Raw genomic sequence first — 25,551 nt, 5'->3', positions numbered from 1 at the left:
ACTACTAGGGTTCCTACTATCATAGGTTTCAGCAACAACACTCACAATTCTTCACCACTGTTAGCAACAACACCACTGCTGCCATCCACTGTCAGCACCATAAATCCTCACAATACACTTCACGAATAGGACATTTAGTTTTGCAACATATCAAAAAAATTTTTTTTCTGCTACACAACACAATTTGATTCAGAGATCATGTACCTGTTTCACCAAATCTTCACTGTCACCATCCTCATGAAACCAACCCTCTTTGAACTGCCGAGTAGAGGGTTTTCTACCAACCACACAAAACCACAACAACAGCACTCATTGGAGGCATGAAAACCCCCAGAAGGAGAAAATGACAAGTCCTTTTTTTTTCTGAGAAACTCCTAGCTATCAGTGAGAATTCTGCAAAACCCTAGGAGAGAATGCGCAGAATAGAGAGAAAAGAAGGAGACTGATCTGAACTGATTATCGTAGCTCTGATACCATGATAAAATTCAGATATAGTGTCCGTATGATTTCAGATAAGAAGGAGAAGAAGAAGAACAGTTTCAGTTGAACTAGAGAGAAAAACACCTTCTCTAGTCGGCCAGCCTTTATTTATACTTTTCTAAATAAACAAGAATTACTCTTATGCCCTCACTTAAGTGAGAGCCACATCAGCTAAACAATTAACATATAACTTAATATAAAAGGTCTATACTACCTTTCTACAGCCGACTCTAACACACCTAAAGGTACGAAACTAGAAAACAAATGTGCCCACCCTTCTCTGTTCTCTCCAATTGGCAACCAAATGCTTTGGGAAGTTTACTAGTTCTTCCTAGATGATTAGATGATGCCTCTTGAAGCTGTATGGTGTAAGTAATTGTTGTCAAAGACACTTCAGTAGCCAATTCCTTAATATCTTTGCTCCTTGTAGTTTTTTTCCTCGGGATGTTCTTGTTCAATTGTAGATCTCCTTACTAATTGTTTGTGGTCACTTTAAATCCAAATCCCAGTATTTTGGAAAGATTAACTTTAAGTTTTAATTCATGATGGCCACAACCAGTGAATGATGGTTGGTTTTGACTCTTAAGTGATTCACAGAGAGATTTTGTTCTACCTGTAGAAGTGGGTTTATAACTCATAAGTGAAAACCCTTGAAAAGCTATTTCTCTACAGTCCAAACAATATCATGTGCACTTGGTTTTGACTATAAGTTAAGTATGGATGTCATCATTATCATCATCAAGGTTTATCCCAACTATATGGGGTTGCTACATGAATCCTGTCAAGTTTGCTTGGATGCATTATATAAAAACAACAACAACAACAAAAATCTCAAATTTTCTGGCAGTGTAGAATTTAGAGGATCATTGCATTGGTACAGGCTTAACCAACTCTCAAAATCTTTATATTAGTGGGGCAAATACATCTTAAAATTCAGTGAGAAAAATATTTAATATTCTTGCTAAGTCATATAGGAGACTATAACATATTTGTAGCATGACATTTATGACTCTGAAGCAAATTAATTGCCTGCATATTTACATATCTCCGATTTAGCTATTTGTAATGAGTTGTTTTCTACTGCAGCTATACCTTGTTCAGGATGTTTGATGATTTAATACTTCTAGCCAAAGGTGGTCGTACTGTGTATCATGGATCTGTGAAGAAAGTGGAGGAATACTTTTCAGGCCTGGGGATCCATGTCCCTGACCGTGTTAATCCTCCAGACCACTTCATTGACATTCTGGAGGGTATTGTAAAGCCAAGCCCAGATGTGGATTATAATAAACAGCTTCCTGTCAGATGGATGCTTCACAATGGATACCCAGTACCGCCAGACATGCAGGAGGATGCTGGAATTACAATGTCCTCAGAAGGTGTTAATCCAAACAATGGAACAAATCCTGTTGGAGGTGAAGGTGAAGAGCAGTCTTTTGCTGGAGATCTATGGCAGGATGTGAAATGTAATGTTGAACTTAAGCGAGACCATATACAGCACAATTTCTTAAAGTCTAAAGATTTATCCAATCGAATTACTCCTGGTGTGTACACACAATACAAATACTTTCTTGGAAGGTAGATATTTAATTGTTTCTTTTTCTTTATAGAACATACTGCCAAACATTCTTAATTTTCTAAAATATATTGGAAAATAATAAAAGAGGTAAACTCTGGAACGGAAAATGACAAAATGAGTTAGTTGAATCCATAATTATTTTGATACTAAAAGATTTTTTTTTTTTGAGGGGATAAAAGAATTAGGTTTATGTGCAAACATTTTGCATATTATCTGGAATCTTCCAGTTAACACACATTCATTTACAATTGGGTCCAGAAAAATTGATCCCTATTGACCCCTTGTTTAGCCCAGACATCAACCGAACTGTAGAAAGCTGCCAATAGGTCATATTTAGACCAGATATACCTGTATTCAGATATGATCTAATTACATATTTAGGATATCCATATTTTATTTGGAATAATCAACTCACTGGATTTCAGATTGGAGTTGGATCAACTTTAGATATGACAACGTTTTTCATTAATCAAAATTACTTTTCTGAGTTTTAAATCTACAACTTTACAGAGTTGAGAAAAAAGAGATGAGAAGAAGAAGTTTGAAGAAAAAAGGGTGGCAGATACTCTCTTCTCTACCATCCAGCCCCTATTAGGTTATAAGTTTAAAAGGAGTAAAATAACAAGGATGCCCTTGTCAGTGTCATTTATATGAATGAAACACGCACAAGTAAACACTTTAGCAGGCAGGGAAAAAACAGGTCTAGCTTGACAAAGAATAGAGATGGGAGAATGCATACCCAATCCCTGGAATGGCATCATATTTATTAGGTATGGACTGTGAGAATCGCATGAGACCAATAATTCTTTGGACCCTGTGCTGAAAGAGTTGGGCACAAGCAGTCTCAATTAAGGTGTCAATTCTTCCTCTCTGTGGCTCCATTTTGTTGAGGGGTAAATGTAAATGGTGATTGATGTAGAAAGCCTTCATCTTCAAGAAAGATGTTCAATGACCAAGCAAAATATTCCATAGCATTATTTCAAAATAGTTGTTTAATTTTCTTTCCAAACTGTGTTTCAATCATTTTGTAGAACACCATGATAATTCTTGGAACTTCGTCACGACCTTTCATTAGGTAAATCGAAGTACATCTCAAGTAATGGTCAATGACAGATCTTAAAGAGGCGATTAAGATTGCTGGGCTCAATGGAGAATTGAGTGGGGCCCAGGTCATGAATGTTGATATTAATGATAGTAGGAAGGCCAATCAGTCTTGGAAGGGTGAAGAGGACAAATGAAGCCTTCTAGGTTTCAATTGCCCAAATTTTAAAAGGCATGGGGGGTTGGGAAGAAGATGTTTGGCTAAGGTAAGAAAGGAAGAGGAAGAAAGATGGATTAGGTGATCGATGAGTATGACAGAAGTGGTAAAAGGACGATTGTCGGAAGAACAGAGGAGGATTTTGTTGATTCACAGTTCTCAGACTGTTAAAGTTCACGTTACTGCTGAGTATGCTGAGGATGTTGCGGACAAACCAGCATTGTTGGACTTAGGGGAGGACTCTTCTGTTGAGAAGGATAGATTGGAAGAGGGGGAGGAGGAATCAGTGGAAGGATGTGTTCTTGGCAGAGGGCTATAGTCATAGGCAGCAGCGAGGACTGTTAGAATGTGAGTCACATGGTGATTATCTTTGTTTTGGAGAGGTGAAGGTTGGAAGGTTGGGTGTTGACTTGTGTTGAAGGACTAAGGTTGAAGAGAAGATTGAGGAGTTTAATGGGGTGATAGCCTAGGTAAGAAAGTGTGTGGTTCAAGAAATCCTAATGTTGTGCATGTGGCAAAAATCTTTTCTAGGTTGAAGCTTGGTTTGGCGGGAGCAGGACCTACAAAAAACTATAAATGGGTTTATAGGAATTCAAGGATCTTTAATGAGTAGTACAGGTCAAAGGAAGAAATTGTGGAAACTATAAAGATAAGAGTTGCACATTGGGTAAAAACTCTTGAGTTCTTCCAAAGTTTCTCAATGACTGATATAGTAAGGGCATGGAATGAAGTGGCACACTCCTCCAAGAAGGAAGAAAGAAAGGTGATGAAATGGAAGCCCCCAAGTACCAACAAAATCAAGCTAAACTTTGATGGAAGCTGTTTAGGTAACCTGGGTCTGGCAGGCATTGGCAGTGTGTTTAGAGACTCTTCAAGCAAAGTATTGGCAATGTATTCAGGTCCTTTGGGGATAGGTGACTCTAAAAAGTCTGAGCAGTTAGAACTGCTACAAGGTCTAAATCTTGCTAAGAAAGCAGATTTAAGAAACCTGGAGGTTGAAGGGGACTCACAACTGGTGATCTCTTGGATTACCAATAGGAGTAATGCTCCTTGGATTATTATGCACTCTCTAAGGGAGATTGAAAGCTTTGAAAGGGATCTCAGTGCCTCTTTTACATGGATTAGGAGGACTGCCAATGGGATAGCTGATTCTTTAGCTAAACAGGGGGTCTACAGGCAGCAGCTTTTCTGGGCTGTATTGTAATATTTTGTTGGGCATAAATTGTCTTTCTATCCTCTTCTGTATTTCTGTAACCTATTTACTCAGTTATTAATAAAATTCTTCTTCTTACTAAAAAAGATTGAGGACTTTCAGCATTTGAAGCATTTTCTCCCAATCTAATCTCTTTTGAAGTAACCTCATTAGTGTTGGAAGACATTTATGAATCTGAAAAATAAACTTTAGCTAAGTGTGAACATTCTTAAGAATAGAAGAAAACTGGACAAAAACAATATAAGAAGAGAAAAGAAAAGGGGAGAAGGGATGAGAAGAGACAGTGAGAGAGAACTAGGGCTGTGGCAGAGAGAGAAGAGAATAACTTCCTCTAAATGCCACCCCACTTTTATTATAATAATAAACCGATACTCCTACTTAAGTAACAATTAAAAGAGAAACAAAAGTGTAGAGAGACTAGGCCGAATGGGCCCTAGCCCATTATTTTCTTATTATTGTTCTTCTAGTTACTTTATTTGTTAATGGGCCTGTTAATGTTTTTTATGTCTTTTTTAAGTAGACTGATGAGCTGGCCGCCCACTTAAGGGCAGACTTGTAATTTGATTAGTTTTAATGAGATTAATAAAAGTTAAGAGAGGTAGAAGGAGAGACCATCGAACTCTTCTTCTTTCTCCCTTCTTCTCCATCTTCTTCTTCCTTGTTGTCTTCTTCTTTTCTTTCTTTCTTTGCTTAAATCTGAAATTATTTTGCAGAACTTTATTGGATTAAATCACATCTCGGTAACAGAGCAAGGCTTCTTTCCTTCTCTTTGTTTCTTTTTTCTTTCTTTTCCCATACACCCTTCGATTAGAAGAGTGTATGGAGAGATAAGTTGTTGATTGTTCTGAGAACTTTTATGCCTAATTGGTAGAGGGTTTGGAGAGTTAGAATCTGGCTGTAGACTGCCAAGAAAGTGAGGCTATTGTTTTTTGCCCAAAACCCAAGCGAATAGAGAGATTCCATTACAGGTTAAAGAGACAGTTTGGGTGTGGTGCTCAAGGCTTTTGGGGTTCCTTTTTATCTCTAGAAGAGGGCAGTTGCAGTTGGAAGAAGTTCAAGAAGCTCTAGTAGGAGCGGTTGCTTCTTCTCTCTCTCTCCTCGAAAGTCGAGTGCAGAGAAACCCTATATTTGGGACCTTCAAGTACTGGACTGGCCTCAGTTAGGTCCATAAAGAATAAAAACCTTGTTTTTGGATATTCGTTTAGTCAATGGAGCAATCTGGAAGTGAGATGAAGCAAATTCTAGTGTTTGGGGTTGGTATCATAGATTCTGTTTTGACTGGATTGGACTGACTTCAATCAACCTTAATGGAACAAATTATTTGGCCTGGGCATAATCTTAGTAGTCGATCAAGACTACAATCAGTCTTGAATTCGAAAGAAAAAGGAGAAATTTCAGAAGAAAAGAAGAAGAAGAGAGGGAGAAAAGAAAAGGCACACAAAGGGATTTAGAAAAGAGAGAGAGGGTTGATCAATTGAGACAAAACCCTTTCTCTGACAAAATGTCGGTCGACTTCGATATGCTTAGTTCTGTCATGTTGTACCGGATTATGAGCTATATTAATAGCAGCCTGATTATCACAATACAACATTAAGGGCTTCTCATAAGTGTTACAGATTGTATAATTAAAATAGGAAGATGTTACAGACTGTATAATTAAAATAGGAAGTAAATACTAGGGAGATATGATGTTACAGACTATATAACTAAAATAGGAAGTAAATACTAGGGAGATATGATTTACCTTGATTGTAGGACAGATTTGTAGGAATTTGATTAGTCTTCTTTCCTAATATATTCTTTCCTAACATAGAATTTGTAACTTGTATATATACATACGAGATTGATGAATAATATAACAAATTCTTCTTCTTCCTCTGTTTACTCTTATTTTACATGGTATCAGAGCATCTAGTCTCTGCCTGCCATTTTGTTTTAAGTAAACAGTAGGTAGAGGAAAATTTCTAGGTGTTTCGGGTCACCTCCTTGGAGCAGTCAGAGCATCTAGTCTCTGCAAAGTCCGGCAGTCAGCAGCCTTGTGCGTGTGTCTCACGCACCGCCTGAAGATTCTGCCACAGTCACGCGCGCCGACACGTGGAGGCACATCTGTCGCCGGAAAATTTTTTTCGGTCGTTGTCTTTTGGCTCGCCTCGTCCTGTATAGCACATATTTGTGCTTTGTCACGTGCATATCCATTCCGGTGTTTTCAACAGGTGTGCTCTGATTGATTTTCGGTGTTCAAAATATTCTGTTTATTTGAATTTTGAGATTATGGCAGACAAGAAATCAGTAGTTATGTCGGATGTTATTCCAGTGATGTCAAAAATAACTGAGCATAAGCTTAATGGCTCTAATTATCTGGATTGGAGTAAAGCTGTTCAACTATATTTGCTGAGTATTGCTATGGATAACCATTTGACTGATGACCCTCCTAATGATGACTCGAGAAAGTCTTGGTTGAGGGAGGATGCCCTTTTGTTCTTGCAGATACGCAACTCCATTGAAAGTGAGGTGGTTGGTTTAGTCACTCACTGTGGATTTGTTAAGGAATTAATGAACTATCTAGAGTTCTTGTACTCCGGAAAGGGGAATATTTCCCGCATTTATGATGTGTGCAAAGCCTTTTACAGGGCAGACAAAGGCGATAGATCTCTTACAAGCTATTTCATGGATTTCAAGAAAACATATGAAGAACTTAATATGTTGCTTCCGTTTAGTACTGATGTGATTGTTCAACAAGCTCAGCGAGAAAAGATGGTTGTTATGAGTTTTTTAGCTGGCCTACCTTCTGAATTTGAGACTGCTAAATCTCAGATTCTTTCCAGTTCAGAGATCTCTTCTCTACAAGATGCTTTCAGTAGGGTCCTTCGTACAGAATGTTCTCCACCTGTTCAGCCTAGTAGTGCCCTTGTCAGCCGCAATAATACATCTAAATCAGGGAGACAACAATACAGGAGTGGTAGTGGTAGGTCAAGTAACTATGACAGGAATACTAATACTCGTGGACAGGAGTTAGGAGAGATAGTGTCATTACTGTCATAAGCCAGGACATATGAAACGGGATTGCAGGAAGTTGCAGAATAAGAAAACTCAGTCAGCCCATATTGCATCCACCACAAATACTTCTGAGAAGTCTGTTATGATATCTGCAGATGAATATACCAAATTTGCTCAGTACCAAGAATCATTGAAACCTCAATCTACTCCTGTTACTGCCATCGTCAAGTCAGGTAAACCCAATAGGTCTTGTTTCCTCCTCTTCAAAATGGGTCATTGATTCTAGAGCTACAGATCATATGACAGGTAATTCAAGTATGTTTTCTACCTTTCAGTCACATAAATCTACCTCTCCTGTTACTTTAGCAGATGGGTCAACATCTTGCGTTATTGGGTCTGGAACAATTAGTCCAACACCATCACTTCCTTTGTCATATGTTCTTAGTTTACCTCAGTTATCATTTAATTTAATTTCTGTTAGCAAACTCACTCGTACCCTTAATTGCTATGTCTCATTTTTTCCTGATTATTGTTTATTTCAGGATCTTACGACGAAGAAGATTATTGGTAAGGGACATGAGTCTGGAGGTCTCTACATCCTTGATACACAAGTTCCAAGATCCATAGCCTGTTCTGGAGTTGTAACCCCTTTTGAAGCACATTGTCGGTTGGGCCACCCCTCTCTCCATGTGTTAAAGCAAATTTGTCCTCAATTTCAGAATTTGTCGTCATTAAATTGTGAATCTTGTCAGTTTGCTAAACACCATCGTCTTAGTTCGAGTCCTAGAGTCAATAAACGAGCTAATGCTCCTTTGAATTAGTCCATTCAGATGTTTGGGGTCCGTGTCCAATTGAGTCCAAAACTGGGTTTAAGTATTTTGTTACTTTTGTTGATGATTACTCTCGTATGACATGGTTATATTTAATGAAAAATAGTTCTGAGGTGTTTTCTCATTTTTCTGCTTTCTGTGCTGAAGTTAAAACTCAATTTAATGTTTCTGTACAAATATTGAGAAGTGATAATACTAAGGAGTACTTGTCAGAATCCTTTCAAACTTACATGCTTCAGCATGGAATTCTTCATCAAACTTCTTGTGTAGATACACCATCTCAAAATGGGGTTGCTGAATGGAAAAATAGACACCTTGAAACTGTAAGAGCTTTGTTATTTCAAATGAAGGTTCCTAAACCTTTCTGGGCTGATGCAGTTTCCACAACATGTTTTTTTGATTAACCGTATGTCTTCATCTGTCCTTCAAGGTAAGACTCCTTATCATGTTCTGTTTCCAAATAAAACATTGTTTCCTATTGAGCCTAGGGTATTTGGGTGTACATGCTTTGTTCGGGATGTTCGTCCTCAGGTTACCAAACTAGATCCAAAATCTTTGAAGTGTGTTTCTTGGGTATTCTCGTGTTCAAAAAGGGTATAGATGTTATTGTCCTACTCTTCACAGATATCTTGTGTCAGGTGATGTTAATTTCCTAGAAGATACACCTTTCTTTCCATCTACTCCTCATTCAAGTCAGGGGGAGGATGATTTGTTAATCTATACTATCACATCATCTGGTTCACATCCTATTGAATCTGCTCCTGCCAGACCTAAGCCACCTACAGTACAGGTTTATTCTCGGCGACCAACCCCTCCGGATCCATGTCCTACACCAGCTCCTTCGTCGGCAGATCCAATCTCAACTGATCCTGTTCCTTCGTCATCAGAACCAGTCTCTAATGATGATCTTCCTATTGCTCTTCGTAAAGGTAAGCGTAAGTGTACTTATCCAGTATCTTCATTTGTGTCTTATAATCATTTGTCGTCCTCTTCTTGTTCTTTTATTGCATCTCTTGATTCTATCTCTGTTCCTAAGACTGTTAAAGAAGCCCTTTCTCACCCTGGATGGCATAATGCTATGATTGAGGAGATGAATGCTTTAGAGGACAATGGTACTTGGACCTTGGAAAATTTACCTGCAAATAAGAAGGCTATTGGGTGTAAATGGGTGTTTACAGTTAAAGTCAATCCTGATGGGTCCATTGCCCGATTGAAAGCCCGTCTTGTTGCTAAAGGATATGCTCAGACATATGGAGTGGTTTATTCTGATACCTTTTCTCCTGTTGCTAAACTTACTTCTGTCAGGTTGTTTATTTCTATGGCAACTACTTATAATTGGCCCCTTCATCAATTAGACATCAAGAATGCTTTTCTTCATGGGGATCTTCAAGAAGAAGTTTATATGGAGCAACCGCCTGGCTTTGTTGCTCAGGGGGAGTATGGGAAAGTTTGCTATCTTCATAAGTCTCTGTACGGGTTGAAGCAGAGTCCTCACGCCTGGTTTGGAAAGTTTAGTCAGGCAGTCGAGAATTTTGGTATGAAGAAAAGTAAGTCTGATCATTCTGTTTTCTTCAAGCACTCTACTGCTGGCATCATTTTGTTAGTTGTGTATGTGGATGATATTGTCATTACAGGGAGTGATACTACAGGGATTTCATCCCTTAAATCCTTTCTCCACACTCAGTTTCATACCAAAGATTTGGGAATGTTGAAATACTTCTTGGGTGTTGAGGTAACAAGAAGCAAGAAGGGAATATTCTTATCTCAAAGGAAATATGTACTTGACTTGTTGTTTGAGACGGGAAAGTTGGGAGCTAAACCATGTAGCACTCCAATGATTCCTAACTTGCAGCTCACAAAAGATGGTGAATTATTTGAAGATCCTGAGAGATATAGAAGATTGGTTGGAAAGTTGAATTATCTTACTGTAACTTGTCCAGATATTGCGTATTCAGTTAGTGTGGTGAGTCAGTACATGTCCTCTCCAACAGTTAATCACTGGACAGCTGTAGAACAAATTTTGTGCTACTTAAAAGGAGCACCTGGGCGAGGAATTTTGTATGGCAATCATGGTCATACTAGAATTGAATGTTTTTCAGATGTTGACTGGGCAGGATCCAAGGAAGATCGAAGGTCTACTTTAGGCTATTATATATTTGTTGGAGGGAATCTAGTTTCATGGAAAAGCAAGAAGCAGAATGTTGTCTCACGTTCGAGTGCAGAATCGGAATATAGAGCTATGGCCAAGTCTGTGTGTGAAATAATGTGGATATATCAGCTTCTGACTGAAGTAGGTCTTAAAACTTCAGTACCAACCAAGTTGTGGTGTGATAGCCAAGCTGCTCTTCACATTGCATCTAATCCTGTTTTTCATGAACGAACTAAGCATATCGAGATTGATTGCCATTTCGTTCGTGAAAAGATTCAGCAAGGTTTGATTTCCACAGGTTATCTGAAAATAGGAGAACAACTGGGAGATATCTTCACGAAGGCTCTTAATGGGGTTAGGGTTGATTATCTTTGTAACAAGCTGGGCATGATTAATATCTATGCTCCAGCTTGAGGGGGAGTGTTACAGACTGTAAAATTAAAATAGGAAGATGTTACAGACTGTATAATTAAAATAGAAAGTAAATACTAGGGAGATATGATGTTACAAACTGTATAACTAAAATAGGAAGTAAATACTAGGGAGATATGATTTACCTTGATTGTAGGACAGATTTGTAGGAATTTGATTAGTCTTCTTTCCTAATATATTCTTTCCTAACATAGAATTTGTAACTTGTATATATACATACGAGATTGATGAATAATATAACAAATTCTTCTTCTTCCTCTGTTTACTCTTATTTTACAATAAGCAATACCCAACTCCTCAAATAATGACTTCAGCCATAGGATTTCAGCCACACCATTAACCATAGATCTATATCCAGCTTCAGCACTAGAACGAGAAACAACACTTTGTTTCTTACTCCTCCAGGAGACAAAGTTACCTCCTACAAAGGCACAATATCCAGAGGTAGACCTTCTGTCATCAACACTCTCAGCCCAATCAGCATCCATATAGACCTCTATCTTCATGTGATCATTATTCTTGAATAATATACCTCTACCTAGACATCTCTTCAAGTATGCTAATATTCTCTCAACTGCAAGGAGGTGAGTAGTTCTAGGAGAGTGCATATATTGACTGACAACGCTGACTGCATAACTGATGTCCGGTCGTGTGAGACAAAGATAGAGGAGTTTTCTAACCAACCGTTGGAACATAGCTTTGTCTTCAAGAGTCTCTCCACCCTCTGCACTGATCTTGTGATTCTATTCAATAGGTGTATCTGCAGGCTTAACACCCAACTTTCCAGTTTCTTTCAATAGATCTAGAACATACTTCCTTTGAGAAATAAAAATCCCATGTTTAGATCTAGCAACCTCAATACCCAAGAACTATCGTAGCTCTCCCAGATCTTTCACCTCAAACTCTTGATGAAGGAGTTGCTTAAGAGACTCAATCTCACTGTTATCATTCCCTGTCACTACAATATCATCCACATATACAGCAAGCAAAGTCAAGGAAGAATCCACTCTTTTAATGAACAATGTATGGTCTGACTGGGCCTGTACATAGCCGAATTTTTCAAGGGCTTGTCTGAATCCATCAAACCAAGCTCTGGGGGATTGCTTTAGTCCATACAAGGCTTTATTCAACCGGAAAACCTTTTTACCTGTCTCTGCATCATAAAATCCAGGAGGTAACTACATGTAGACTTCTTCTTGTAAGTCTCCATTGAGGAAGGCATTTTTAACATCCATCTGGAACAAGGGCCAAGAATAACTGGCTGCAAGGGATAGCAAAACTCGAATAGTGGTCATCTTTGCTACTGGAGCAAAAATCTCCAAGTAGTCTATACCATAAGTCAGAGTAAATCCCTTTGCAACTAACCGGGCCTTATACCTTTCAATGGAACCATCAGCATTATGTTTCATAGTAAATATCCATCTACATCCAACCGGTTTCTTTCCTTAAGGCTGCTCAACTAGCTCCCAAGTATTATTCCTCAGAAGGGCATCCATTTCAACCTTCATTGCATCTTTCCACTCAGGAAATGACAAGGCTTCCTGCACTGTTCTGGGAATAGGAATATCAGCAATGGATGTAAGAAAGGACCTGTAAGAGGGGGACAGGCGATCATAGGACAAAAACTGGGAAATGCAGTGAGCTGTGGATGTGGTGCAATGCCGTTTGCCTTTACGGGCTGCAATGGGGAGGTCAAGGTCATTCAAAGGAGGTAAAGTAGCAATAGTGGAAGGTATCTCAAGGGGACCTGGATCTGATAAAGGGACTGTGGTACCTGGATCTGGATCCGCAGAAGGAATTGGGGCTGGCCTGGACTGCTAATGACCGAAATCAACCTGCCTCCATCGCCTGTGATAGACTCTCAAATCCTGACACCTCTGACAACCCTCCCCATTACATCCCTCATCACTCAATGGAACAAGTAAAGGAACTTCTGATGAGTTAACCCCACTCTCACTACTCTCCCCCTGAGGAGAAACCCTAGGGTAATAGGGTACCTCCTCAAAGAAAGTAACATCCATCGAGACAAATCTCCTCCCAGAAGTAGGTTCATAGCAGCAATAACCCTTTTGAGTTTGTGCATAACCGAGAAAAATGCATTTGGAGGCCTTAGGATCAAATTTGGAACGATGAGGTCCAAGAATCTGAACAAAGCAAGTGCAACCAAAGGTTTTAAGGGGAATAGTAAACAATTCTTTATCGGGGTATAGAAGGGTAAAGGGAGGCTTCATGTCAAGAACCCGTGAAGGAACTCGACTAATGAGATACACTGTTGTAAGAATAGCATCACCCCAGAAATAGATAGGCACATTGGAGTTAAACATAATGCTTCTAGCCACCTCCAATATGTGCCTATTCTTCCTCTCAGCAACCCCATTCTACTGTGGTGTATAAGGACAAGTATTCTGGTGAATAATCCCATGATCAAGCAGATAAGAGGCTAATGGCTTGGTAAAGTATTCTTTCGCATTATCAGATCTAAAGATTTTGATTTTTTACCCCAAACTGGGTTAAAATTATCTGATGAAAGATCTGGGTCAGAGCAGGAACCTCATCTCGAGAACGCATAAGGTAAACCCAAGAAAAACGGGTATAGTCATCAACAAACAACAAGAAATATCTGTATCCCCCCATAGAAGGGATGTGATACGAGCCCCAAACATCGGTGTGCACAACATCAAAAGAATTACTACTTCTTTTATTACTCAAGGAATAAGATGTTCTACAATGCTTTGCAAGCTCACAACTCTCACATCTCAAATTTGACATTTGAACAGACTCAAACAAATTTGGAAACAAACTCTTCAAAGACCGAAAGGATAAATGACCTAACCGATTATGCCAAAGCATAACCTGACTAACAGACTGAGAAACAAAAGACTTCCGATCTTCACGATCTTCCCAATGAGAACTCTCTCCAAGCAGATAGATCCCATTCGTCTCACGGCCAGTCCCAATCACCTTCCTTGTCTCCAAGTCCTGAAAAATACATCGGTCAGGGAAAAAAAGTTACTGAACAATTCTGATGTTTTGTAATACTACTGACTGAAAGCAAGTTAGTATCAAGCTTAGGAACATGCAGAACTGAAGATAAGGAAATGGTATTAGACAACTTGATGTCTCCCTTGCCAGAAATGGGAACAAGGGAACCATCAGCAATGGACACTTTATCTCTACTAGAAGATAAGTGATAGGTAGTGAACAGTGATGGCAAGCTAGTCATATGGTCAGATGCACTTGAGTCTATTACCCAACAATGTTCAGTGTTACCTGGAGCTGAAGCATGGTAAGTTGATGCCCGAGTACCTGAATGAGCAAAGGCTAATGTGGAAGGAGCTGATGATGGCTGAGATGATTGAACTGAATTCCCAACTTCCTTTTCCAACTGAGTTAGGGCAGCTCGGACAGCAGCTAAGGTGCCTAGAGGCGTGCCTTTTGTGCTTGATGAGGATGCAGAATCGGTATTAACAGCCATATGAGCATTACCCCTTTTGTTCCTCAGTTTTGTTGGAACTAGATGAGGGTGCAGCTTCCAACATGTGTCTTTAGTATGCTTAGGTTTCTTGCAATGTTCACACACTAGATCTCGCTTATCTTCCTTCTTTATATCCCTCTCCGTATCACCCCCAGACTTAGGTTTAACTGCTGCCAAGGCTGGTGGGAAGGGCTGATGCTGCATCATAACCTTTCTCCTAGTCTCTTCACTATGCACCAAGGAGTAGGCTTGAAATAAGGTCACACTGTCCCTTGTTAGTATTTGTTGTCTCACAATATCATAGTCAGGATTCAGACCAGCTAGGAATTCAGAAACCCTATTAGTTTCAACTTGCTTTCTATGAGTTTGTGCATCCTTCTGACTTTCCCACTCAAGTGTTTCTAGGTGGTCAATTTCATGCCACAAAGATTTCAAAGTAGAGAAGTAAACCGAGACTGGTTTCTCTCCTTGCTTAAGGTTATTAACCGCACACTTCAATTCATAGGCCCTAGCAACATTAAGGGGTTGGGAGTAAAGTCTCTTTCATGACATCCCAGATTTCCTTGGCTGTTTTTGCCCACAAATAGTTCTGGCTGATATGTGGTTGCATAGAGTTGCACAACCATGTCATAACCAAATAGTTCTCCTGAACCCATTTGGTATACGTTTGGTCCTGCTTAGTTGGTCCTTTCACATCTCCCAACAAGTAGCTGAGTTTTCCTCTACCCCCAATGGCCACCATGGCCGATTGAGTCAATTCTAAGTAGTTGGATCCATCAAACTTCATAGTTGTAATCTGAAAGGCATTCTCAGACATGTTACCAGAATTGCTAGTCCCAAAAACACCTTCCCCCTGATTCTTGAACTCCATTCTTGGTCAAGAATTAACAATAAAAAACTTTCGAAGCTATTGTAATAGAAAACAGCACCTAAACAACTGATAACAGCCGGCCTAGGTCTTCCAAAGAATAAAGAAAACAGAATTCTGTATGAAACCAGTTCAAAATCTGATCTGAAACCAACAAAAGTTCTGAATTTTAGGGTTTTCCCTCGAAACCCTAGAAGGAAAAAAGGTTTTCCAGCCGCACCTCTCAGAATAGACCAAGATGATTCTTTTAAGGTTATTCTCAAGCAAAAAAAACTTACTTTATGAACGAAAATCTTTGGCCACCACCTTCTGTCTAATGCAGAACCCTAATCTTGGGGATCCGAAGCCTTTTCTATTTCTTCCTGACTATTGGAACTCTCCCAACCTTCTACAATCTTCTTAGTATTAGCCGCACACTACCAGTAGCCTCCAAGAATCAGCCGATCCTCCTCCTTTGTTGAAAAACTTCTAAACCTAGGAAATTCTCATGTAGTCAATCTAATTAGACTAACATAAGACCTCCTTCTCTGCAACCAGTTTTAGGTTTTGAACAGAAATTCTGATCGCCACCTTTAGTCTTGATAAAGAAATTGATCTTGGACTCTTTATCTTCCTCTGATTCTTCCTGATTATCAAGAACACAATCCACTCTTTGGACAGCTACTACAGTCTCTGATAATCTCCAAGAATCAGGATCCTCTTAATCTTCCAGCCCTAGGCAACTCTCATGTGATTGGCTGGATCAGACTCACATGAGAAGCCCTAATCCTTGCTCTGATACCAAGTAGTCGATCAAGACTACAATCAGTCTTGAATTCGAAAGAAAAAGGAGAAATTTTAGAAGAAAAGAAGAAGAAGAGAGGGAGAAAAGAAGAGGCACAACGAAGGGATTTAGAAAAGAGAGAGAGGGTTGATCAATTGATTTGCCGACCCACTCTTAATATTTATATATGTTGACTAATTGTAAAAGGGCTGAATTGCCCTTATTGGTTACATGGCAAATAAACTAATAATAAGCTGAAATAACAAGTTGTAACAACAAACTGAAATAACTACCAATACTACCAACTAACACTGACATAACTAACAAAAATATGCTATGCTGCCATACGAACACAGTGGGGTCCACATCAGTGTTCTCTACAATCTTTATGGATTTGTATTCATAGTTGAGGTAAACTAGGGTATCTCATGAGCAATAAGGAGAAACTGGCAAAGATTGATCCTACATATGAAAATTTTATGCAAGAGAACTACACAGTGATTATGTGGTTAGTCAACTCTATGCAGCCTCACATAAGTCAGCATTACCTCTGGATGACTTTAGCCGAGGAGATTTGGGATAGTGTTACAAAAACATACTTCAGAAATTGAATGTTGCAAGAGCATATAAGTTGAAGAATGATGTGAAAATCAGAGACAGGGGGAGAAGAGTGTAGCTGTCTACAACTCTATGTTGAAGTCACTATGGTAGGATATTGATGTTATGGAAGTAGTTGTATGGGAGAGCACCAAGGATGCAGAGACATTCAGGAAACTGATGGAAAGAAACAATGTATTTGAGTTTCTTACAGGACTCAACCCTGAGTTTGACATTACGAGACAATATTCTGGCCAAAGATGAAAAAACCCTTGCTCAAGCATATTCTTTAGCTGCTACCTTTGATTGGCCACTTTATCAACTTGATGTTAAAAATGCATTCTTAAATGGAGAATTACATGAAGAAGTCTATATGTCTTTACCTCCAAGGGTGTATGGGAAGAAAATGAAAGGGAAAGTTTGTAAATTGAGGAAGTCTCTTTATGGACTCAAGTAGAGTCTCCTAGAGCCTGGTTTGAGAGATTCCAGGCTGCCCTTGTTACTTTTGGTTACACAGACTTAGTTTGATCATACCCTCTTTGTTAAGAGGAGAGATTCCTTAGTGACCCTTTGATTGTTTATGTAAATGACATTGTGGTTACTGGTGATGACACTCAGGAAGTGATTAATCTCAAAAGATTTCTTAATACTGAGTTTGAGATCAAAGACTTGGGTGAACTCCGATATTTCTTGGGAATTGAAGTTGCTCAATCTAAAGATGGTATCTTCATTTCTCAACATAAGTATGTCCTTATCTACTTGCAGAAACTGGCAAATAGGGTGCTTAACTAGCTTCCACTCCTATAGACCTGAATCACAAGCTCTCAGCTACTGATGGTAAATTGTTGGCTGATAGGAGAGTGTTTCAGAGACTGCTTGGGAAATTATTATATCTTTGTATGACTCGGCTGGATATTTCCTATGCAATTAGTGTCATAAGTTGGTTCATGCATTCTCCTAGAGATACACACTTAGCAGCTACGAAGAGGGTTTTATGTTACTTGAAAGGGACTCTAGGGAAGGGTATTTTGTTTGCCAAGCATGGACACATGAAGTTGGAAGCATACACCAATGTTGATTGGGTTAGATGTATTGATGATAGGAGATCCACTTCAGGTTACTGTGTTATGGTGGCAAGGAACATTGTGTCATAGAGGAGTAAAAAGCAGTCTATAGTGGCCAAGTCCTCGGCTGAAGCAGAGTACAGGGCAATGGCACATGGAGTTTCAGAACTATTGTGGCTGAGATTACTTTTAGGAGAGTTGGGTATTGACTGTGAGAAGCCAGTGATGTTATATTGTGACAACCAGGATGCTATCAATATTGCACATAATCCTATTCAGCATGACTGAACTAAGCACATAGAGGTTGATAGGCATTTTATACAGGAGAGAGTTGCTTCAGGAGAAGTATGCTTACCATATATTACTTCTGAAGAACAGTTGGCTGATGTTTTGACAAAAGGTGTTCCCAAAGGAGCTGATTCACTATATAAGCAAGATGGGCATGATTGATATCTATGCTCAGCTTGAAGGGGAGTGTAGAGAGACTGGGCCGAGTGGGCCCTAGCTCATTATTCTCTTATTATTGTTCTTCCTAGTTACTTTGTTTGTTAATGAGCCTTTTCTTTATGAGTCTATTAATGTTTTTTATGTCTTTTAAGTAGACTGATGAGCTGGCCGCCCACTTAAGGGCAGACTTTAAATTTGATTAGTTTTAATGAGATTAATAAAAGTTAAGAGAGGTAGAAGGAGAGACCATCGAACTCTTCTTCTTCTCCCTTGCTGTCTTCTTCTTTTCTTTCTTTCTTGGCTTAAATCTGAAATTATTTTGCAGAACTTTATTGGATTAAACCACATCTAAAAGAAAAGATAAATTTACACATACCCTGCCTCCTAGAACAATTAATGAATAAACAATTTCTAACACTAAGAAACTAGGGTCAATGGCAGTCCTAACCCAATCTGAGATGCTTTTATACTAGCCTCTGTAGATGCTATGCCCACCAAATCTCACAAGAGACAAAAATAAGGTTCACAGCTGCTGGGTCTCAGTAAGAACTCACCCAGAATCTGAAGCCATGGCTCTCTCCTCTCTTTACAATCATAAATCCAGTCCAAACCAGTTCAGAAATCCCTTCTTCTACCAAGAAGTATCCCACTTCCAAATATAACAGCTATTCTAAATATGAGAGTAAACCTCAAGGTCTTTTCCTCTCCTCCAGCATCTTGATATGTTCCACAGATCTGTCTTGTAAGAAGAAGTGTGGCAGCTTCTCTTTCAAAACACAATACTAAGACCAATTCTTTTAATATATACATATATATTATACACACGCACACAAACAAACTAAAGTTGTCAGTCCAGATCTTAATAGAATTGGATTGGGTTATCCTGATCTAGTCCAATTAATGAAGGAATCTAAAATCAAAATTTCTATTAAGCTTTAATCAGATTAAGTTCATATTCAATCATGATTAATTTGAAAAGGATTCTGATCATGACTTGATCCATTGACGGCCCTAAATGTGGCTCCTTCTCTTGTATATTTCTTTGTTTTTTCTTAGTGCAGCACCCATTGTTCTAAAGTTTGTATGTTGTTTGGCATTGAAGACTTATTTGGAAAGAAACCCAAAAATGTCTTCATTCATTTTGGTAGACCTGTCAAGGGACGGATCTGGTCTGGGACAGGGTGGAACCAGTCCCGACCCAATTATAATTTGGACACAAAACTCAGAATCAGAACCAAACCAATTATTAATCAGGATAGTCAGGTTTGATCTGATTAGGCCCAATTATACTTGATATCTACATCTTCCTATAATATAGCAACTTGGAACTTCATTGTTGATAATATAACCTTAATAAGAATGATAGTAAATAGTTAACTGTTTATATGTTGATAAAACAAGTGTTTTTTAACTAAAATTATCTTATATACTGAATAAATCTTACCCTTCTAGACATAAAATAGAACAAAAATTACAGAAAAACCATGAGACCTTTATATATTATTAATTACTTAATTGGTTCAGGTCTTAATCAGTTCAGAATAGCAAAAAACGGCCTTGACCCAATTATAATCGGGACACAAAACTCAGAATGAGAACCAGTATAATTGGTTCAGTTCTATTGGATGGACCCAACCCATTGATGGCCCTATTTGACAAACTTTTTGTTAGATTGTTATTTCTCTCTTTTTTGGTTGCATGTTTTGCATATTATTTCTTGAACAGTTTATTGATTTAAGGTATGCTTGAATCATTCTCCAGGGTTGGTAAGCAAAGATTACGTGAAGCTAGAATACAAGCAGTGGATTTTTTGATTTTATTGCTTGCTGGTGCCTGCTTAGGAACACTTGCTAAAGTGAGTGATGAAACCTTTGGGGCGCTCGGCTACACTTATACTGTCATTGCAGTTTGTAAGTCAACTACCTCCCGTCATGCTTGACTATGCTATCTTCCTGCTGAGTTTTATCTGTGTTCTTGAAGCCATGGGTTAAAACCATTCCACTATTTCAGGGGAACTGTGATTTATTCTTGCCTCTTTCGAAGCTTGAAAGTTCTCTTTTCCCATTTTTATGAATTCAGAACTGTCATTTTCTTGTCAATTCCTTAGCTAAACATAAAATGTCCATGATAGTAAATGAAAATAACACTTTTGTCCTGATTCTATAGAATAATAAACACTTTTCTTCGAGTATTTCCTTCCTCACTTGTTCAAAATTTTTGTTGAATTGCAGCTCTCCTGTGCAAGATTGCAGCTTTGAGATCATTTTCTCTGGACAAGTTGCACTATTGGAGAGAGAGTGCATCTGGCATGAGCAGTCTAGCTTATTTTCTCTCAAAAGATACAATTGACCATTTCAATACAATTGTCAAACCTCTGGTTTATCTCTCCATGTTTTATTTCTTTAACAATCCACGATCTTCCTTCCAGGATAATTACATTGTTTTGTTCTTCCTTGTCTATTGTGTGACTGGAATAGCCTATGCACTTGCTATCTTCCTTGAACCTGGTCCAGCCCAACTGGTGAGTTTTTTATTTAAGAAACACTTAACTTTTCAATTTAAATGTTCATATATGATATATCCTTTTTCCCTTTCTTTATAAGATATTTTGGTTTCTGGCAGTGGTCAGTGCTTCTTCCGGTTGTTCTGACTCTTATAGCAACTCAGGATAAAAAAAATGGAATTATGAAGACACTTTGTGACTTATGCTACACAAAGTGGGCTTTGGAAGCATTTGTGATCGCAAATGCTGAAAGGTTTGACCTGACTGGTGTTTCTTAATTCAATTTTTCTTGAATGTTTTGGCCTGAGTCTTCCTTATGGTCACATGTCATGCATTATACTATTTATCTGTATGGTCCATCATGCCTACATAAACATTAGTATGAGGGGTACAACCCAAAATATTGTGGAAACCAGGGTAAAAGTCTTGTTTTTGATAATTTAGGTTGGTAGATTTATTAATTTGAGGAATATACCCCGACTGAAGAAGGAATATATCCCAAGTACAAGCATAGCCTCAAAATCGCTTTCCCTTGGGCTCGAGGAGGTCCTTTCATCAAGCACATTCTGATTCCAATGTGGTTTTACTCAAGATGGATAGATCATAGACCAAATCCTTGAAGCTAAAGAATGCATATAAGAGGTTAGAAGATTGAAAGAAGGGATGGGTGTGATTTGGATTTAGAGAAAGAATACGATTGGTGGACTATAATTTTTTGAAGTGGTATTATAGAAAATTGGTTTTGGGGATACATGGAGAAAATGGACCAAAGGCTGTTTGCAATCATGTCATTATTCCATACTGATCAATTATATGACAAAGTGCCCATCTATGTGAGTAGGCACCTATGTAGACAACAAAATGAAGGGGATGAGAGATCCATCATATGGATGACCGAACCTTGCAGGAAGGTTGGGCGAAATTTCAAAAATTTCTCTCTCTCCCTTGTGGGAATCGCATTCCCTATTTTAGAAAACTACATTTTCAAGGATCAATCTTGAAACCAAACCGGACCAGATCTGAAACCAGAAGGGAGTAGAGGGATATACTTGATACGGAGTAATAGTAAACCCCCAATGAAGGTGTTCACGCCCAAGGAGAAGACCAAAGACTGCTTCCACCGAAGATGACACGGTGTGAGGTGAAGCAGAATCAACAGGACGGTTCTTCAGCAAGAACCGAATTCTTCAACAAGAATATGATGGAGGACAGGTGAGCACGACTTCAGATTGCCTCTTCTAGCAAAAGGCAATATCAAGAACCGTTCTTGATCACTCCCACTGGTGGAGATCGAACTGGGTATGGCGGCAAGAGCAGGAAAGAATAAGAGCAGAAGACAAGTGCAGTCAAACTGTGTTGCCTCTCTCTGTAATTCAGCAGACTGTGAGTCTATTTGGAGGTCTGCCCTGCTCTCCTATTTATAGCCTTAAAGAGAGGATCTCCTAATCCCATTAGGAGTTTCCTAATCCAACTCTTTTATTTGGATTTGGGCTCTCTTTAAGAGATAAGGATAATCCCTTATCTTATCTCAGATAAATATCAGCTTTCCAAATCAAATTAGGAGTTTCCTGATCCAAATCGTTTATTTGGATCTGAACTCTTTAAGTGGATAGGGATAATCCCTTATCCTATCTGCTGATCCAAATCCCAGAACCACCCCCATTTAATTAATCTTATTAAGCCAGTTCGAATTGGGCTTTAGGCCCATTAAGTCTATGTGCTCACTTAACCTCTTAATCTGCTGCCCAATTGGCTATCCTTGTATGGCGTGGGACTCAAACATTGATCTATACATCAGTCACATGGGTTCAGCCCAGCCTCTTTTACAAGGCCTGGCCGAATTCACTGTAGGAGACAGTGAACCCCTGAGTCCATCACCATGGGCTCTTATTGGGCCCAACATTTACACTAAATGGTCCTTGGGTCAAGCCACCTTATAAAAACCCAAGGACTGTGGGCAAATGCAAGATTAGCCCATCAGGTATTACCCTCAATGGTCTTACACTTAACCTCTCAGCCCATAATGATCAAACACTGCCCAACAAGAGAAGACCTCTACCTCGGCTGCAAGGAACAGTGTCGCACTCTCTACTCACATGGATCCTGGGAATTAAAACCTTTTGCAAACATTTTGAACCATAATGTATATATATCTCTATATAAATATATTTTGCAAAAACAAATTTCAACGGTTGAAATCGACTGCCGGCAGTTTTGGTTTCCATCAGAGAGAGTGCATCCCCGATCATTCACTTTTTCCGACAAAGGGGCTGATCCTATCACTATGATCACCCACTCAGATGAATTCTCAGACTGTCCCAACATACCCAGGTTTTGACCCCCTCTAAGGATCTCACTGATTGGCATATCAAAGACAGCCCAATCCGACACCTAGTGCAGTATTATAATCGAGTCTAGGGGTCAGGTGTAACATTCCAATTTTGCCCATCTATCTCCAAGGTCCAGGGCAATACTGGAATTATGGTCCGGTTCAGGGTTTCAAAAAAACCCACACTGCATGTACCTCAAGTCTCACCCTGGCAGCTGAGACAAGCCACCCCAACCAACTTGGCGGCACATCAGTGTCAGCCTTGGCAAGATAAATCTCCCCAGATCTATCCAACGGCTGTGAAGATTCTAAACTAACACGAGTCTCATATGTGTCCAGTTTAACGGTATTACATAGAAACACACCATAATAACATGAATCAAATATGTACTTTATTCATTTACATTAAATGTCATAATGTACATTATTCTGATTGGAGCTAAGGGCATACACTGTCTAACACAAAAATCACCAGGTGGACACTTTATTATAATATCATTATTATGACTATTGATGACAACCATTAAAAGAAGAGAAAGGAGAGAGTGGAGAATAAAAAATAGAAGAGAGAAGTCCCTAAGCCAATAAATGGAAGCACTACGCTTAAGTGTTAATCATTCCCAATTTGTTACAAATTTTATTGTGATATTAGGTAGTTACACTTTTAAGTAAATACATCAGCTAATTGCTTAGTAGATCTACCATAAGATACACAAATTTCACCTGTCTCCAGTCTTTCTCTAATGAAATGATTGTCTACTTTTAACGTGCTTACTCCTGTCATGCTAGACAGGATTGCATACTATGTTAATTGCAGTATTGTCGTTGCAATAGAGAGATATAGAACTAGTAATGGGAAATCCCAACTCAAGTAGCACATTCTTTCCCTACAAAACCTTAGCTACATTATATGCCAAGGCATGGCACTTTGCCTTGGCACTAAATCTAATTACAACTGCATGTTTTTTACTTTTAAGTGGCCATGTCTAGCAAACAAAATACCTCTCCTTGGATGCTTTTTCAAGTACTTGATAAATCTTTCAACACTAGTAAAATTGATGGCCCTAGGGTCATGCATATGCTAAGAATACTCATTATATATTCAATATCAGATCTGGTCATAAACAAATATAATAGTCTCTTAGCTTAATGTTAAAACAACTTCACCAATATCATCACCAAGTGTGTCTGTTGGTTTGTCTTGACAACTTGACATGTATGCATAAGGGGCTTTTTTTTGTATTTTGGATATGGCATTGTATTTCCCCCCGTTAAGAATCACTTAACAGGGGTCTTTCTGTAATTTTCACACCTTTTCTCAAGTTGAATAAAAGTTCAGGTTGACAAGGAGAAGAGACCTGTTCAAATCTTCTTCCTTGGAGACCCTTTTCTTCCTGTTCTGTACTGTGTCAAGAATCTTTTCCTACCTTTTTGCCCTTCCTTTTTCTTCTCTTTTCTCACTTTATTCTCAAGTTATAATTTGGTTTCAAAGCAGTGAACTCGACTATCACTGTTCATGCCTCTTTTTTGTGCCCTAGGAGTTGAAAACTCTCATTTTACAAGACATAGCAAAAGGGACTTAAAGGGACTGGTCAACCCTTAAAAAAATAGGCTTTAATGCATCAATCTGGTCTTTTGAGGCGTTGTGGTGTACTAAGCCAAACCTTGTCGCAGCCCTAGACGTGAGTACAAGTATGTGTACTAAGTGCAGCTGTTATTTGACAGTTTGTGGTGTGGGAACGTTCTTCCTGTGGTTTGTGAAGTTTTTTTGGTACCCTACAAGTGCTTGTGTGATCTGATTTTGTTTTTGTTTTTTGATAAGTAAAAGGAAATTTTTCATTAATTAAACAAAAACAGGTACAGCTAGATAGGGTGTCGAGGCAACACCCACCTGTGTTCTTAAATGAAAAATAGACAAACTATCCGATAAAATAGTACATCAACTGAAAAAAACTATCAAAATCACAGTTTTTCAAATCTATCACCTCCCAAAACCTTTCCCCTAAATCTTCCTTTTTGTTCTGAGCAAATTCAGGGTGCACCAGCACCCAATCAGAAGCAGCTTTGCCAATAGCCATTACTAATTTCTTCAAACTCCAGAATTTGTCTTCAAAACACCTGTTGTTCCTCTCCTTCCATATGCACCAGCAGACCGCAAAAGGAATACAGGTCCATAGAAGCTTGGCCTTCTTACAACTTATCAACTTCGGCCACAGAGAGAAAATCTGAGAAGGGGGACCAGGTTGGGGATATCTCACTCCAAAAAATGCAGAGAATAACTTACAGATGAAAACAGTCACTCCACAAAATGAACAAGTGACTAATCTTAAGGTAATACGCAGTAAGTACACTATCCATAGCAATAAGCCAAGCTAAAGCTTCCAGCCTCGGGGACACTGGGTTGCCCCAAATGCCCACTTCCTGACCAAGCTCCAGATAATTCTTGCATAATGCTGATTAGCATTATTTGACTGTATATTTGTCATTAGAACACTCATTTCACCATAGCTCATCTCTCAAATGGTATGGAACCTTAATCCCCTCCAGTTTTTCCAACAAGTAAATACATT

General features: G+C 38.8%; 1 protein-coding gene across 5 annotated transcripts in view; it reads left to right on the top strand.

Moving 5' to 3' along the window:
* The window catches only part of LOC104595416 (ABC transporter G family member 28-like), a 133,378-nt gene that overhangs the window by 78,729 nt on the left and 29,098 nt on the right, over window positions 1-25,551 (top strand). For 2 of the 5 annotated variants that reach the window (XR_016082748.1, XR_016082749.1), the window contains exons 11-14: window positions 1,567-2,055; window positions 19,911-20,059; window positions 20,381-20,670; window positions 20,753-20,905. Coding sequence is in view for 3 of the 5 variants with exons in the window: in XM_088898735.1 (XP_088754861.1) it covers window positions 1,567-2,055; window positions 19,911-20,059; window positions 20,381-20,670; window positions 20,772-20,905 (1,062 nt within the window). In the remaining 2 variants the exon portion in view is untranslated. The remainder of the gene's footprint in view (window positions 1-1,566; window positions 2,056-19,910; window positions 20,060-20,380; window positions 20,671-20,752; window positions 20,906-25,551) is intronic. The other 3 variants (XM_088898735.1, XM_088898736.1, XM_088898737.1) reach the window with 2 other exon arrangements.

Source organism: Nelumbo nucifera, chromosome 2 (assembly GCF_055504915.1).
Source record: "Nelumbo nucifera cultivar China Antique chromosome 2, China Antique-T2T, whole genome shotgun sequence".
Lineage (NCBI taxonomy): Eukaryota > Viridiplantae > Streptophyta > Magnoliopsida > Proteales > Nelumbonaceae > Nelumbo > Nelumbo nucifera.
This window is presented reverse-complemented; position numbering and strand designations above follow the sequence as displayed.